The sequence below is a fragment of the Egretta garzetta genome, unplaced genomic scaffold, assembly GCF_000687185.1.
Source record: "Egretta garzetta isolate BGI_Z169 unplaced genomic scaffold, ASM68718v1 scaffold172, whole genome shotgun sequence".
NCBI lineage: Eukaryota > Metazoa > Chordata > Aves > Pelecaniformes > Ardeidae > Egretta > Egretta garzetta.
The window spans coordinates 1,920,869-1,935,937 of record NW_009258951.1 but is presented as its reverse complement, the minus strand read 5'-3'; the positions used below and the strand labels follow the sequence as shown (position 1 = coordinate 1,935,937).

General features: G+C 44.3%; 1 protein-coding gene across 1 annotated transcript in view; it reads right to left on the bottom strand.

Moving 5' to 3' along the window:
- MED12L (mediator complex subunit 12L) overlaps positions 1-9,165 on the bottom strand; it is a 143,844-nt gene extending 134,679 nt beyond the window's left edge. The window contains exons 1-4 of the mRNA XM_035890039.1: positions 9,112-9,165; positions 8,618-8,722; positions 6,687-6,878; positions 3,178-3,337 (exon numbers count right to left, since the gene is read on the bottom strand). Coding sequence (XP_035745932.1) covers positions 3,178-3,337; positions 6,687-6,878; positions 8,618-8,722; positions 9,112-9,165 — 511 coding nt within the window. The remainder of the gene's footprint in view (positions 1-3,177; positions 3,338-6,686; positions 6,879-8,617; positions 8,723-9,111) is intronic.
- Positions 9,166-15,069: the final 5,904 nt, after the last annotated feature.

Here is a 15,069-nt window from a genome sequence, read left to right as displayed (position 1 = left end):
AGAACTGAAACAAACTTACATTGCCTTTGTCATCAAAAATATTCCTCCAAAACATAAACACACGGTTGCATAACGCAGCACCTATTGTGAATTAATGGGCTTCTTACGTGTCTCTCCTGGGCATTGGTCTCAAAGCACACATACTGTCAAGCGTGCAAGTCGCCTGCTAGCTTAGCATGACGTAAAAAGCACTGACACAAGGCATGCCTTTAGGGAATCACCTGTCTCATCAGATTTCAGCATTCAGCCGCAAAACCGCCTTGAAATAGATAAAATAAATATACTTCATTACTTCCTTCCATCTGGACCTTTACTCTCCTCTTCCTTCCTCTTCCAAACATAGCCAACATAAAACTCAATGGGATTTTGCACAAGCAGTAGGATATGAAACTGTTCTTTCTATAATCACTCTGAAACAGACAACTCCCCCAGATTTTTACTCTAACAAGAATGCAAAAGCTTAGGAGCAGTTTCGTGGGTCACAGTGACCAGCACAGTGCAGAGGTCTGCCAGTAAGACCGGTTATCTTTCCTTTGTCCTAGATAAGTCAGTAGGTACTGTTCAGCAAACACACAAACTTATTAAAAATCATCAGTTTTTCCTCTCTGCTTCAGCAGTGACTCTGTATTTAGTATAACTTGGAGAAATTAGTGAACAAAAGTAAACTTGCTTGGTCATATACATAAAGCTGTGGGAAAAGAGGAATTGTAAGGAAGGCATTCTCTTAACAGAAACTGGAACAACCAAGGATATTTGTTAGTATCTCAGAGACAAACATCTGACAGAGCTGTATTTAATCAGCATGCAGCATATTTAGAAGAGCACACTCTTTTATGAATACATAATGTAGTTGCTTTGACAACCTAAGCCTGTTTACTGTCAGAGTTACAGGAACTACCACTTTCACACACAACTATTTTCGCTGCTTACTACCCACCTCAGACTTCAGCCAGCACATTCATTCCTTTTCCCTTTGCATTTGTAATTAGCAGTTCTGTCAACATATACAGACTATATGTTGAATGCTTTTCTATCCAAATCCACTGAAACTTCTGTATGAAACTAGTGTTTTCATAGAGCAGTTTAACTACATTTACTTCAAACATTCACTCACTTTTGGAAAAACAATTCCAAATCCACTACTTCAAACTTATTTTGTGTGACAATATGAAAGAATAATTTTCCCAAAGCAATTACCAATATCTCTGTGCCACTCAGGTAGAAACAATGCAACTGCCTTTCCATTACCTGAAGTACAGATATAAAACATTTTGGGAACTGTCAAAGGCTGCTCAGTAATACACAGCAAGCTACTTCCCAAAAAGCTCTCAACAACCTTTGCAAAACAGGGAATTCAGACAGAGGACGTAACCTTCAGCAACCTACCTCAGAACACTTGCTGAGAAAAGCGCCAGGCACCTCAGCCCACAGACACTCTTACTGGCTTCGTTCATCCTCGCTGTGAAGCGGGTGCCACCATGGTGCCGTCCCAAAGCAGAGCCAGGAGCACCTGCCTACCCCCTCAACGCACACTACCGCATTGCACCTTCCCAGTAAGCATAAACTCCTTTTATTTTAAAAAGCTACAACTCCCAGCCAGAGCAAACTAGGGCTAGATTAACTTATCACAACAGAGTGGAAAACCTCAGCTTTCCTCACTTCCTCCTTACTCCCCTTTCTCCCCCAGACAACCAAGAAAGACGGTGCTTTAACTACACCCTAATGAGCACATTCCCCAAGCAAAGGAACAGCCCCAGTCTTGGTGCACAGCATCACCATTTCAGTCCCTCCAGCAGAGCCACAGATGCTCTCTTATCACTAGCAGAGCTACTCGTGACAGATTAGGAAAGCAACGAGCCTGCTCTCGCTGCCTGCTCCAAGCCTCCTGCTAGGGTCTACCCCAAAAAAGGCTTACATCATTCAAGGGAAAAGGGAAGACAAACTGAGAGGTTGGAGACAGGGGCTGTTTCAGAATCCCGTGGTGCAAAGGACAGAAGGGGAATTTGAGAGAAGGAAAAAGCAAGTCACCCAGCCCTGCTCAGCAGTGCCAAAACAGCTCAAAGGAGCCTGAACCCACCCCATGTCAGAAGAGGAATGGGAATTGGTGCTTATCTCCCACCAAAACAGCACTGACCTCATTACAGAGAAGCTACCCCAGCACAGCAGCCTCCCGGGGTCCATACACCAACATAGGCAACAACCTCACTTGGTATCTGGGCAGGTGTCTCAATTCCTTCTCACCAGCCACACGTGCTGCCTCCCCCTTGCTCTCTGTCTCTAAAAAAATCAGACTGATTTCTAAAACTATCATCAAAGAATAAACATAGGATGTTTGCTAGAAAATAGAAAATATACTTTTGGGGCTTTAACTAGGAACTCAGAGTGAAAACTAGTGTTACAAGCCTACAAATAATAATAGTTAAAAAAAACCCAAACCAGAAAGCAAAGTTTGAAAGAAGCAACAGAATGAATTGGCAGGCAGAAGTAGACATTTCTCACAGCAGTACAGAGATGCTGCTGAACAGCAGTGAAATTGTCTGTTCTGCGCACAGTTATTTTGAGGACAAAAAAGAAAAACATTAATTCCATACAGTAGAAGAGCTGTAGGTAGAGTATGTAAATTGAGAGAATAAAACTACAACTTCGGTAATAGTTAAAGTACCTTTGAACACCTTAAAGGTGTTCATTGCTTGGCCCACTGGCTTAGTGTCAGACAGTGTCATTTATGGTTAGTACTTAAAATAAATACATTGCCGCCTGTGTTCTAATAATTAAGCTTTGAAATTCACATTTCATTCCAGGCTTTCTAAATTAGCAGTTCTGTTCGTTCCCTGGTAACATTTATCTTAGCACAGCCTTTGCCACTTCTGCCAACCCCGCAGAGACCAGTGTCGACGGTGAAGACGCAGCACAGTCAACTCCTCAGATGCTGTGCCTGGAGATTTAGGGAGGAATCAGTTGGGAGGAGAAGCAGCCAACAGGGCAGTATTTATGCTGCACGGCTCTTTGTACTCTTTGACACACACTTCTAAGCGAAACTGATTTAAAAGAATTCTTATTCCCCCTCCCACTACAAAGATTCCTCCCTAAACACCTAGTAACACCAAAGCCACGAACAAGAGGAGCAGGCCCCTTCAGCTATTATTATGCATTTAGACATTAGAGATGTTTATTTACCAATATTTGGGTCAGTGGCCTGGCGTTTCTTGATTTTAGCTTCAGAAATAGCAGCGTAGTAGGCACATGTCATTTTGATCAGCCATGCCGCTCGCAGCAGTGGCACAGAATATTTTGCTAAGTAAGCAAAAACATCTTCTTTTTTACTGAGAATAGGAACCTGAAATGAAACAGGAAGCAAGTTATAGCACACAGTCCAAACAGCAGCTGGCACCTGCGGGTTAGCCCAGGCCTCCTCTGCTCAACCCTGCACTACCTGGAAAGTGGCAGACCTCTTCACCAGCCTAGGAACCCACTACACTAACACCACCTACTGTCTAGAAACAGAGACTTGACAAAAAAAAGAGATACTGCCCACACTTCCCCCAGGTTTCACCAGGAGCATCCTTCCCCTGCTCAGAGATGCCTGCAGGTCCACTAGCACACCTCTCGACACAGCCAAAGGCATCCAAAATGCAGAAAGAGTCCTGAAAACTGATCCTCAGAAGCTGTGGAAAATGAAAATATATCAAGGTTTTGGGTAAGGGTTCAATTACACAGTCACTCCAGTTTCATGAGTGCCCCTGGTTCAGAGGGATCCATAATAACCAGAGTGCACCAGGGCAACACAGCCTGGCCAGCTAAAACTGCCTGCACTGACCACGCACACAACAGGGCTGGTCCCACAAGACTTCCAGTGAAACTCTATTCTGTCACAGCAATCCTTACAACTTTCTGCATAAAGGTAGAATAATTGTTAAATGCATTTTTAATGCAAAATATATGAGAACAAGATATTTCATACCCGGTGGAGACAGAAGGGAGTGGAGGCACAAATGCTGCATCCCCTACCAAAAAGTCCTCGTTACTCCTTCAAGCATACTCGTCCTTTCTAACAGAGTGCCTGGAGAACACAGGTACATCAATGCTGAAGAGAGCAGCAAACAAAGCCCTAACTCTTCCCTGTAATGCTCTTCAGTAGTCAGTCTAGGGACTCTGCAGAATCAGTTTTACGGCATTCTTAATATGCTTATTTACTATTATCAGCAGGTTTAAAACCTGATTTAAAAAACTTAAATAATGAAAGAAATCTATATTGTGTTTGCGTGGCAAGGTTTTGGTAGCAGGAGGGCTACAGGGGTGGCTTCTGTGAGAAGGTGCCAGAAGCTTCTCCTATGTCCAACAGAGCCAATGCCAGACGGCTCCAAGACAGACCTGCCTCCGGCCAAGGCCAAGCCCATCAGCAATGGTGGTAGCACCTCTGGGATAACTTAGTTAAGAAGGCGGAAGAAAACCTGTGTAACTGCAGCTGGAGAGGAGTGAGAAGATGCAAGAGGAGCAGCCCTGCAGATACCCAAGTCAATGCAGAACGAGGGGGAGGAGGTGCTCCAGGCACAGGAGCAGAGATTCCCCCACAGCCCCTGGTGCAGCCCATGGTGAGGCAGGCTGTCTCCCTGCAGCCCATGGAGGTCCACGGTGAAGCAGATCTCCACCTGCAGCCCAGGGAGGACCCCACACCAGAGCAGGGGGGGTGCCCAAAGGAGGCTGTGACCCCGTGGGAAGCCCACGCTGGAGCAGGCTCCAGGCAGAACCTGTGGACCCATGGAGAGAGGACCCCACACTGGAGCAGGGGACGAGTGTGAAGAGTCCTCTCACTGAGGAGGAAGGAGAGGCAGAGACAACGTGTGATGAACTGACCACAACCCCCATTCCCTATCCCCCTGTGCCACTGTTGGGGGAGAAGGTAGAGAAATTGGGAGTAAAGTTAAGCCCAGGAAGAAGGGAATGGTGGGGAGAAGGTGTCTTACTTTGATTTGATTGGTAATAAATTAAACTGATTTCCCAGAATCAAATCTGTTTTGCCCGTCATGGTAATCACTGAGTAACCTCTCCCTGTCCTTATCTCAACCCACAAGCTTTTCATTATATTCTCTCCCATGTCCAGCTGAGGAGGGGAATGATAGAGCAGCTTGGTGGGCACCTGACACCCAGCCAGGGTCAACCTACCACAAAATCTCTTTAACGCTTCTATTCATAAAGTTAACCTCTCAGAAAGTTAGGGGGAAACTTAAGTTGGTGGCATGCTTGCCACAGCAAAGCTCTTGTTGGTGGCTGTATCAGCAGCAAAGCAGAGCACGTTCTTCACCAACTGCATGGCAACAGACCAAAAACTGGTGAAACTTGTACCTTCTGTTATTTTGGTCCATTTATGCTCAATAGTCTTGGAATAAGAGTTCCTCATTGCAGTGTAATTTATACTCAGAATAACTCCCAGATACTGTAAGATTAGCTGCTTGTACACAGAGCTTCAGGAAAGAAAGGCATGAATAACATCACCTTTGTTACTGTGTTTTAGATGCCACCTTGGATGAGTTTTAATGACCACTTCAAATTTATCTTGTACTGCTGTTCTTAACAGCATGCAGTATCCAAAAAGATAGCTCAAAATTGCCTTTTCCAGTTATACAAAGCAGCTACAAAGCAGCAAGAATTCTTCTTCTTAATTGGAAACTAAAACAAGAATGCGACTAATAAGACTGTTTAACAAAGATTATTAATACAAATTTAAATGTGAAAAGCATGAAAAGGGGTTGGAGTTAGCAAGCAGGTTCTTTTGAGAAGGCATCGGTGTCCTAGCCAATTATTTCCTTGCCAGACAGGACAATTTCTGTAAACTGTTCCTTTGCTTGAGAAAGATACCGTTGAAATGAAGTGTACAGGCAAAGAATCTGTCTGTCAATAAGATAACGATGTCTGTGCTAAAATACAGTTACTCAAAGGAACTTTTTACCAGAAATATCATAAGTTCCCTTTTGCCCAGGCACCCTCCTTGCAGAGAGGGAACATGCTGCAGAGGAGCAGCTGCCTCCAGCACTGCTCCACATCCAGCATGCTCAGAAACATTGCCCTATTCTTATAGCCCAGTTCAGTGCATCCAACATCCAAGTGTCGAGGTTCAACCCAGCAGGCAGCTAAACACCACACAGCCATTTGCTCACTCCCCACCCCCAGTGGGATGGGGGAGAGCATCGGGGAGGGGAAGTAAGATTCATGGGTTGAGATAAAGACAGTTTAATAGGTCAGAAAAGAAAGGGAAAATAATAATAATCATGATAAAAGAATATACAAAATAAGTGATGCACAATGCAATTGCTCAACTCCTATGACTGATGCCCAGCCAGTTCCTGAGCCGTGGCCCCCAGGCCAGCTTTCTCCTAGTTTATATACTGAGCATGACGTCACATGGTATGGAATATCCCTTTAGCCTGTTTGAGTCAGCTGTCCTGGCTGTGCCCCCTCCCAGCTTCTTGTGCATCTCCAGCCTTCTCAGTCGGTAAAGCATGAGAAGCTGAAAAGTCCTTGACCTAGTGTAAGCACTACTTAACAAGAACTAAAACATCAGTGAGTTATCAACATTATTCTCATACTAAATTCAAAACACAGCACTGTGCCAGCCACTAGGAAGAAAATTAACTCTACCCCAGCAGAAACCAAGACATCAAGAAATAGAGGAAGGAGTATTTTGATACCTTTTTTGCTAACAGAGTCAGCGGTTTACTTCCTGCCAAATCCGTGAACCAGTTGTGAATTGCACTCTGAGACCGAGCAGTAACCAGCCAATAGTTGTCTTTGGCATTTACTTGTGGCTTCTTCTTTCCTGTGTCCTGGAAAGTGTTAAGTTTTAGCTTTTCAGCTAATATGCTGCTAAAGTAAGCGCCAATCTGGTGGGGAAAAAAAAGCAAAACATATATTACAACCCAGTAAGCAAGCGTCTATCATACATTAATGCACAAAGGATTTCCATCTGAATAGATGCAGTCATCACTCTAGTCCAGGCTATCAATCTAATAAGATTACGCTGTAATTCCCTGCAGCTAGGAGATGGGGATTCATGATATTAAGCACCCATCCAACACTTCTGCATTATCATTATAGAAGCTGCAGGTCAGCAAAACCAAGCCAAAGACAACCAGGCCTCAGAGATACCAGAGATGCAGCTGCCATTTATGATGGGTCACTGTGAACGCCCAGAGCCATGTCCCTCAGATTTAGGCCCCAATTCAGTGTATTCTAAGAGTGTCTCAGAACATTCCTTCCCTTCTACGCTTTACTATACCATAAAGTATGTAAGTACTTCACGCTTCACACTTCTATTTAGACCAAACTACACAAGAACCGTATTCGCTGTCTTTCCATCATCGGTTACAGCAGGCAAAACTTCAAAGATTTGGATAAGCTAAGAAGTGTTCTGACTTCTATTCAAAACACTTCCACTACCACTCAATACCTCCAGAATGAAAAGCCATGTAAGATTTGCTTCTCCAGTACTTTCAATCCCAAAACAGCAGGAAAAAAACAATAGAGGCTTTACTTCCCATGTAAGCTTATTTACTTTTCAAAATTACTACAATAGAAATCAATTTCTAGGGCTGTCAGTAAGAATAAAATGTTTGATTTTCTAATAAATATATTCATATTTAGGTAATTTTAAAATCTATAAAAGGCTTTTAGGAGATACTGAACTTATTTTGATAATTCTATGCTTAAATCTTCCAAATAACTATAAGCACTTCCTTGTGAACTTCTGCTTTACTTTTCAGAGTTATGTTCAATAGTCAAAGCATGAATAATTAGAATATAAGACAGAAAGTGCCTGCAGGTAGCAATTCTAGAAAATAAAATCAGAAGAATGTAACAGAAAAACCTTTAACTTTTCAACTATAGCAACCCTGTCATTTACTTGTATCTCTTCTCCTGCTAAAATAAGAGAACATCACTGTATAAGTAAATTCACATTTTCCAATAAGCTGTAAAAAGTTATACATTTTAAAAGTCAAGCAGCAGAAAACTACTTTGCCTGAAAACATTTTTATAAGCTTCTTGATAACATTCTCCTTCAAAACCATTTTTTTCTGCATGAATCTGGACAGATGCCTCAAGGAAATAAAGGTTTTCTTCTAAAAAGATATTCTTTTCAATTTGGAGGATAGCAACTAATATTTTAGTGATTTTTTAATTGCTCTTTTGTATCTCACATTTCTTTCATTCTCAAAAAAATTACAGGAGAGCTCAGTTAAATTTCACTAAACAGTCCAAGAATATATTTCCAAGAGACCTGGACCACAGTGACCAGTTTCGCCTGGCAGAAAACAGCCTGATAAAACAGGTACATGACCAAGGCAAGTTAAAAATGTGTAAACACTCAGGACTTTCAGTAAAGCAGTCACTACTGTCTTTGTAAGTGAAGCAAATACAAGAACAGGAGCAAAAATTAATGTCCCTTCTACAATGAAGCGTGCTGGTTACATTTTGTTCTGGCATCCATGTTTTCCTCTGAAGACTGGTAACACTCTCTGAAGACTTCCAACTAGAAAGCAAAGCAATCAAGAACCAAGTACAGCCGCTGCCAGCTTGGTTCCAATTTCAATGAGTATACTCAGACCAAAAAGCCCCATCTTACCTTTGAGGCATTAATGACAATATTTCTAGCAGATCCATGCTCATCTCCAGAGAAGGCAGGTTGATTACTGAAGCCTTGCTTTACGTTCACTGCAGTAAGTTCATCCTGCAAAGAGTGTTTTAAGGGCAAAAAATGAAATGACAATATAAGAAGTCCCATCATTCTGCGAAGCATGTTTTATAAAGAAACTTCATGTATTTGCTAGTATGTCACACTCTGCATTCACCTGAACCCTTGAAACACTTGGCACATTCATGGGATTTCAGTGAAAAGGAGCACCATGCCACTCCTACCCTCCAGTCCCCATTAAGTGTTCGCCTTACTACAGACTTCAAGGCTGCAACTTGACAGGGATGCCACTTGTTTAGCTGAAAGAGGATTGCTGCCCATGAGAAGGGTAGCAGGAAACAAGGCCTTGGCAGCCTTCATAAAACCTGTAGTGCTCCCCAGCACTCTTCCTTATGAAAGCGGTGCCGGTCACCATGCATCCTGACCAGAGGAGGGAGAACAGCCTTGAGATACACTGGGATCACTGGAACCAGCTGCATCGCTCCACAACTAAATGCTGCTGCACACCCCTCGTTACCACCAGAACCCTACGCATCCCTTCCCCCAGCACAAAAAGAAATTTGCATCCTTGTTTTGTTGAAGCTCAGAATGTTACTATTTCAGTTTGTGGCCTCACAACCACCATTTGAGAATCTCTCCTGAAATAAGAAACGGACCACCTCTAGCAGAAACACTTTCAATTAAACAACTGTCCCCATTCCCACTTTTTCTGGAGTTACTTCCACAGTGGAAGTATTGCTAGTCTCCTACTACACTACCCACATACCTTTATTCTGCTGCATATTGGTATTTAAGCAGGCTTAGCTGGATCACATTTGCAGCAAGAACACAGAACAGACAAGAAGTGGGGTCAGTAGCATAAGGTGCAAACCCATACTCAAGCCCTCACAAATGCAAAACATAACTTCCTGAGCGAGCCCCATCCTTTCCTATCTTCATGCTGTATCTTCACCAAAGTTAATATTCTTCCATGGAGGCTGTGCAGTTTATTCACTTATGCAGGATCACACACCTGTCAGACTAAGGTTTACCTATACCAGATGAATGGGAACTCGGCTTGTTCATTTTTCTTAATCTCCCTCTAAAGAGAAGGCACAGATCTCCCCCAAGGAATCAGTTACTTGCCACCAAAGGTTCTCTACACAAGCGCAAGTGATCCATGGACCACAGGTAGTGGGTGAGGTATTGGAACAATGCCTGAGATGACTGAAATAACCTACGATAACAAAGAGCGGCTGCCATGCAACCAAGCAAATAAAATAGGAGAAAATAAAGTTAAGACTGTCATAATTTTACTAGATTTATTGCTAGTTTGGGGCAACATGTCACCCCAAAAAAAGCATCCCAGAAGCTTCCATTCAGTTTATTCTCTTGCGCTTTGCGACGCATTTTGCATTTCAGTATTTCCACAAAGTTTGGGAGCAACACAGAAGACAGTAATGTATTTAGAAGAAATCTAAGCTCTCTAGGGCTTACGAAGTTAGCAAGCCTCATCTGAATTTTAAATGAAATCAACAAGAAGTGCTGGAACACTCCTCCACCCACACTATCCCCAAGACAGCCTTGAAAACACAGATAAAGGCAGAGATGAAAGTGATCAAAGATATTATAAGCAAATAAATAAAAGGTAAATGGCAAACAGATGGAGATATATGTTACTATTAGTGTCATTCCCACAGATGACCCCCGTTCTGTTATCTTTAAACTTCTCCTCTTTTGAAAAAAAGCTGTCTAGATATCATTATGCTGAAAATAACTAAGAACCGTATGTTGTACTGCTATATCTACCACTACTGTAAGAACAAGCTGCGGATGGACTGACAACACAAACACATCAGTGTTTTGGTTTTGTCTGGCTCAGATTATTAGCTCAGATTTCTCCCTGCCTTCAGCAGCAGTTCAGAAATTTTAAACACAGAACGTAGCACAGTTGCATAACCAAACACCAACTAGAAATGAAAAAACATGTCATCCGTGAACACAATGCACAGAGATACCTTTACAAACAAATTAATGATAAAATGGATATTCATGTGAGCTCTCATTACGCCTGCTCCATTAAGAGCTCACGGTCATTTTCTAAGAGCACGGCTGTCCCCTAGCAGAGGGGAAAGTTTCCCGGACAAACCAGCAGGAACATCAGCACAGCTAAGTTGTGCAATACCGAAGGTACCAGGGTTAAGCCCACTTTCACTTGGCTTGGTTTGCAAGCCCTCTCCTAACGACAGACACAGGAGCACTGCACGCTGCTGTCACTAAGGAAGGCGCTCTGCGCCACAACACGCTGGATCCTCTGGGCTCCTGCAGGGATGTCAAGCTGCCTTTCAAAATGTCAAGCAGTGCCCCAAGCGAGCCCAATCAAGGCTTAAAACCCTTTTGCAATTTTAAATAGTCAAATGAACATTCAGGCCCAAATCACATTAATTTGCTTCAGAGAGAATTTTAATTGTTTTATGTGGGATATTTAAGACCCACCGATATATCTGCAGCACTCCATTTGTGAACACAACACGTACAGATGGATATCCTTACAGATAAAAAGCCCACCAAGTTCAGGCCCACGTTCACAGGAGCTGAGCCTCATCAGCTCTGCGAGAAGTCAGACCCCAACTTAAGTCTGCATGCATTACTTCACTCCATCGCAGCTGTGACCCCTGCAAAGTCTGTTTGGAGGAGGCCAACTGTAGTGCTTAGCCAGCCGGCTGCAGTCAGAGCACTCAAATCTAGACCGAGAACAAATGAACCGACTGTTAGGATCAAGCATTGATGCATTGTTGGGTGTTCCGGACTGTATAATTCCATATTAACTTGCTTTTAATGAATAGGAACGAGCTCTTTCAACTTAGGCATTGTTCTGCTTCCTTATTACTGCAGTTACACTTGCTTACTGCAGCACCAAGCCAGTAAGAGAAAAGCAGAAAGCTAAAGATGTATAAAGGTTTTGAAAAACTAGGAACTGGCCAGTTTATTGAGACATCTAAGCTGAGCAGACAGACAATGTATAGAGCTATACCAGCATTATTTGACAGTTAAAACCAAGGAATTTTTGAAAGGCATTCTTTTTCTCCCTAACCTCAAAAAATTCCTTCAGAAGAGAAAGTTAAAAGAAGTTCATATTAAACTCATGAAAGCGACAAAACTGATCTTTTTAACCAGTCATTACTTTTAGATCCTCTCACATGCTCCATCTTTTGCTTCATTTTTCTTTATTACAACAGGGCACCAAGTTTCAGCAGCTGGGAGCAACCATAGCGTTAGCTTGGAGACCCAAACCCTCCACAGGAAAGCCCAGGATTTCAACCTGTGGTGTGGCTGCTGCAGCATAAACCTTCGACTCCTGCTCAGCTTCTGCTATGTCAGGCTTGGTTTGAAGAACGAGATCAAAAAAGAACTCCCTAAAAGAGACAGTATAAAATACTGTGCCAGATACAGAGTACTAAACAAGCTGTATTTCGTGATGAAGAGAAAAATAATAATATTTGGAGGAGCATTATCCACTCTGAATCAATGGCTCAGACGTCACAAACAAGGATTAGCCATACCCAACAGCCAACTGCAGGCAGAAGAAACTTTTGCCAGAGACTAGGAGGATGCAATACTGGCCGTATTATAAACGGATACTGAGAGCAAGAAGGAACACCAGTCTCTTTTAACACTGAAGGGCCCAGAAAGGCAGGTCTATTCCCAATGGGCATAAGGGGGACAATACTGGAGCAGCACCTCTGACAGAAACTTCAACTGCTATACCCATCCTACCGGCGAGAAGGTGGTCTGAGCTACTGGTGATTGTAGACATCGGAGAGTGGAGCCTTGGAAGGGTCAAACCCTGTGTACTATGTGTGCAGAACGCAATGAAATTCCTTCTGTCTGAAGGCTATTTCTCAGCATAAAATGATGTCGATTGTGCCTTTTTATGCTTTGAAACTGAATTTAACTGAAGTTAAAAGCATTACTCATGAGTAAAATCATCAGGATCAGGCCCTGATGATATGGTACGTTCAGTGGTTAGATCTTTAGCTTGTAATACACACAACTTGCATTATATTTTATCCACCTTAGGGACACCATAACAATTTAGAGCACAGGAAGTGTTACAAAAAAAGTTGATTCTAACACCTGCCTTCAGACCCTCCCGCCAGGGCAGGACTTCCAAACCTATCTTTTGCTCCACAATCAACAGCAGGGATTGCTGATTACACAGAGAAAGTATGTGCAAAGCACTGTCCAATGTTCAAAGAAAACACATTACGTAAATACAAGGAAAGCTAATTCCGCCTAGTCTTTCTCTTTTAGAGCAGTATCAGGTGTTAAAAGCAGCCCCAGCAGGTAACTGCATTCAAGCAGAAGCTGTGTGGTATGCAATTTGAAGACTTCCCTTCTGCCACCCCCTTATTCCTGCAGAGAGCATTTTGCACGCAGGGCACACGCCAGTGCTCAGGGGCTAAGCACTACCCCAAGGTTTTCATGAGGGGAGCTTGCAAAGGGTGAAGATTTCCACCTAGCACTCGGGTGAAGGAGCTCAGGAGCTGGCTCTGGAGCGTGAGAGCCGGGGTCCCTGGAGGTGCTAGCTTCTAGCAGAGAGGGAATTCAGAAAAGCACAGGGCGACAGCCGGCAACACCAGCATCACCAGAGAGCCTATTCCCACCTGTACTAGGACCTGTAACTCCACATAGGCAGACTTCACCAACCCAAAGGCTGGAATGACACAGGACTGTACCTGTAAGCGCCCCGCACAACACACGCTAACACCGCCCATACACACGTGGAGCGAAGACTTTCCCCAAGCCACATCTCAATCAGTTACGTTACGGCAAATAACAGTGAACCTGCTGCAGTTACTTGCTACTTGCAAATGCACCCATGTAACATATTTTAAATATTAACCATCTGGGCGCTTGCCACTTCCATTCTTATTGTAACTGGATGCATATTTATAAGTGTGTCTGCAGGAATCAATCCACCACCTGACTAAAAATATGCAACAGTCCAGAGCTAAAAATTCATCTCCATACCCTGTCATAGCTGAGTTCAGATGCAGTTCTGCAAGCCTGGTCATGATCACACAGAAAAGAGACACATTAGAGAAATATTTGTAGTTACTGTAGTCATCAAGTTTGTAAGTACATTGAGTAGCGGCGTAAGGGTGAGAAGACAGAAAGATGCTAGAGGTCAAAAAAATTGAGCTACGTCTCAAAGGTTTAGTAATGGACTTGAATACACATCTTTTGTTGCGTGTTGCCCAAGCTCCTCTCAACCAGCACTGACCAACAGTCGCTGTCTGATGAGCGCTCTCCAGCCTGCGTGAAGCAGATGATAATGCTCATAAACAACTAACAAATTACCGTTAATTAGCCTCCTTTCTGGAAGTCTCAACAAGACGACAACAGACCAGGAAGAGAGCAAAGCACGAAGACTGTTGCACGCAGGCCCTGCTGCACTTGCTCCATTTAACTGGAGCTCATCTTCATTGCCAGCCTGATGACTTCTACAAGCAACAAACTCACATGGACAGAAGACGCCCAGGAACATCAGAAGAACAGGACATCCCAGACCAACCACACAAGAGATAGGGGTATCTAGCACATGCGGCCCGTGAGGCAAATCTCAGAGAGACCCATTGACTTTGCTGGGAGACATCCCATTCGCAAAACCCTACCAGAGGCTTCTTCCACCCACTTATGGAGGGCCAGCAGCCCAGAAGCAAGACCGGAAAGCTGGGCCAGGTAGAGCCTACAACCAACCCCAGGGCTTTGCTGGACATGCCAGCCATGTCACAGCACTCGCCCAAACTACACACTCGCCCCCAGCATCAACCGACAGCAAGTCTCTATGGGTTTGCTTGTGGCACCCAGGGATGGGACAGCCACAGCTTGATGCAAGAGTACAAGCTACAGCCCTGCTCACCTCCACCCTGTGTTTTCAGATACATTTCCCAACCTCCAAAGCCCTCCAGCCCTTTAATTTCTCCAACCACAGGCTCCTGCTGTCAGGTCAGAAACACGGGTGGGCAGCTCAGCAGGCCCACACTCACCCCAGATGGTGGCACCTCTCACCCCCCAGGCAGCCCGTGCCCCTCACAAGCCTGAGGTGCCCCTCGAAGACCAAGGGTGCCACTCACAGCATGTGGCTGTACCCCTCATGGGCTGGGGTATCCCTCACAGGTCCGTGCCCCTCATGGCCTGGGGGTGCCCCTCATGGCAGGTGGCTGTACCCCTCACCAGCCGGGGTGCCCCTCACAGGTCCATACCCCTCACAGGCTGGGGGTGCCCCTCGCGGGTCCATACCCCTCACCAGCCGGGGTGCCCCTCACGGGTCCATACCCCTCACGGGCTGGGGGTGCCCTCATGGCAGGGGGCTGGACCCCCCCCACGCCGGGGGACCC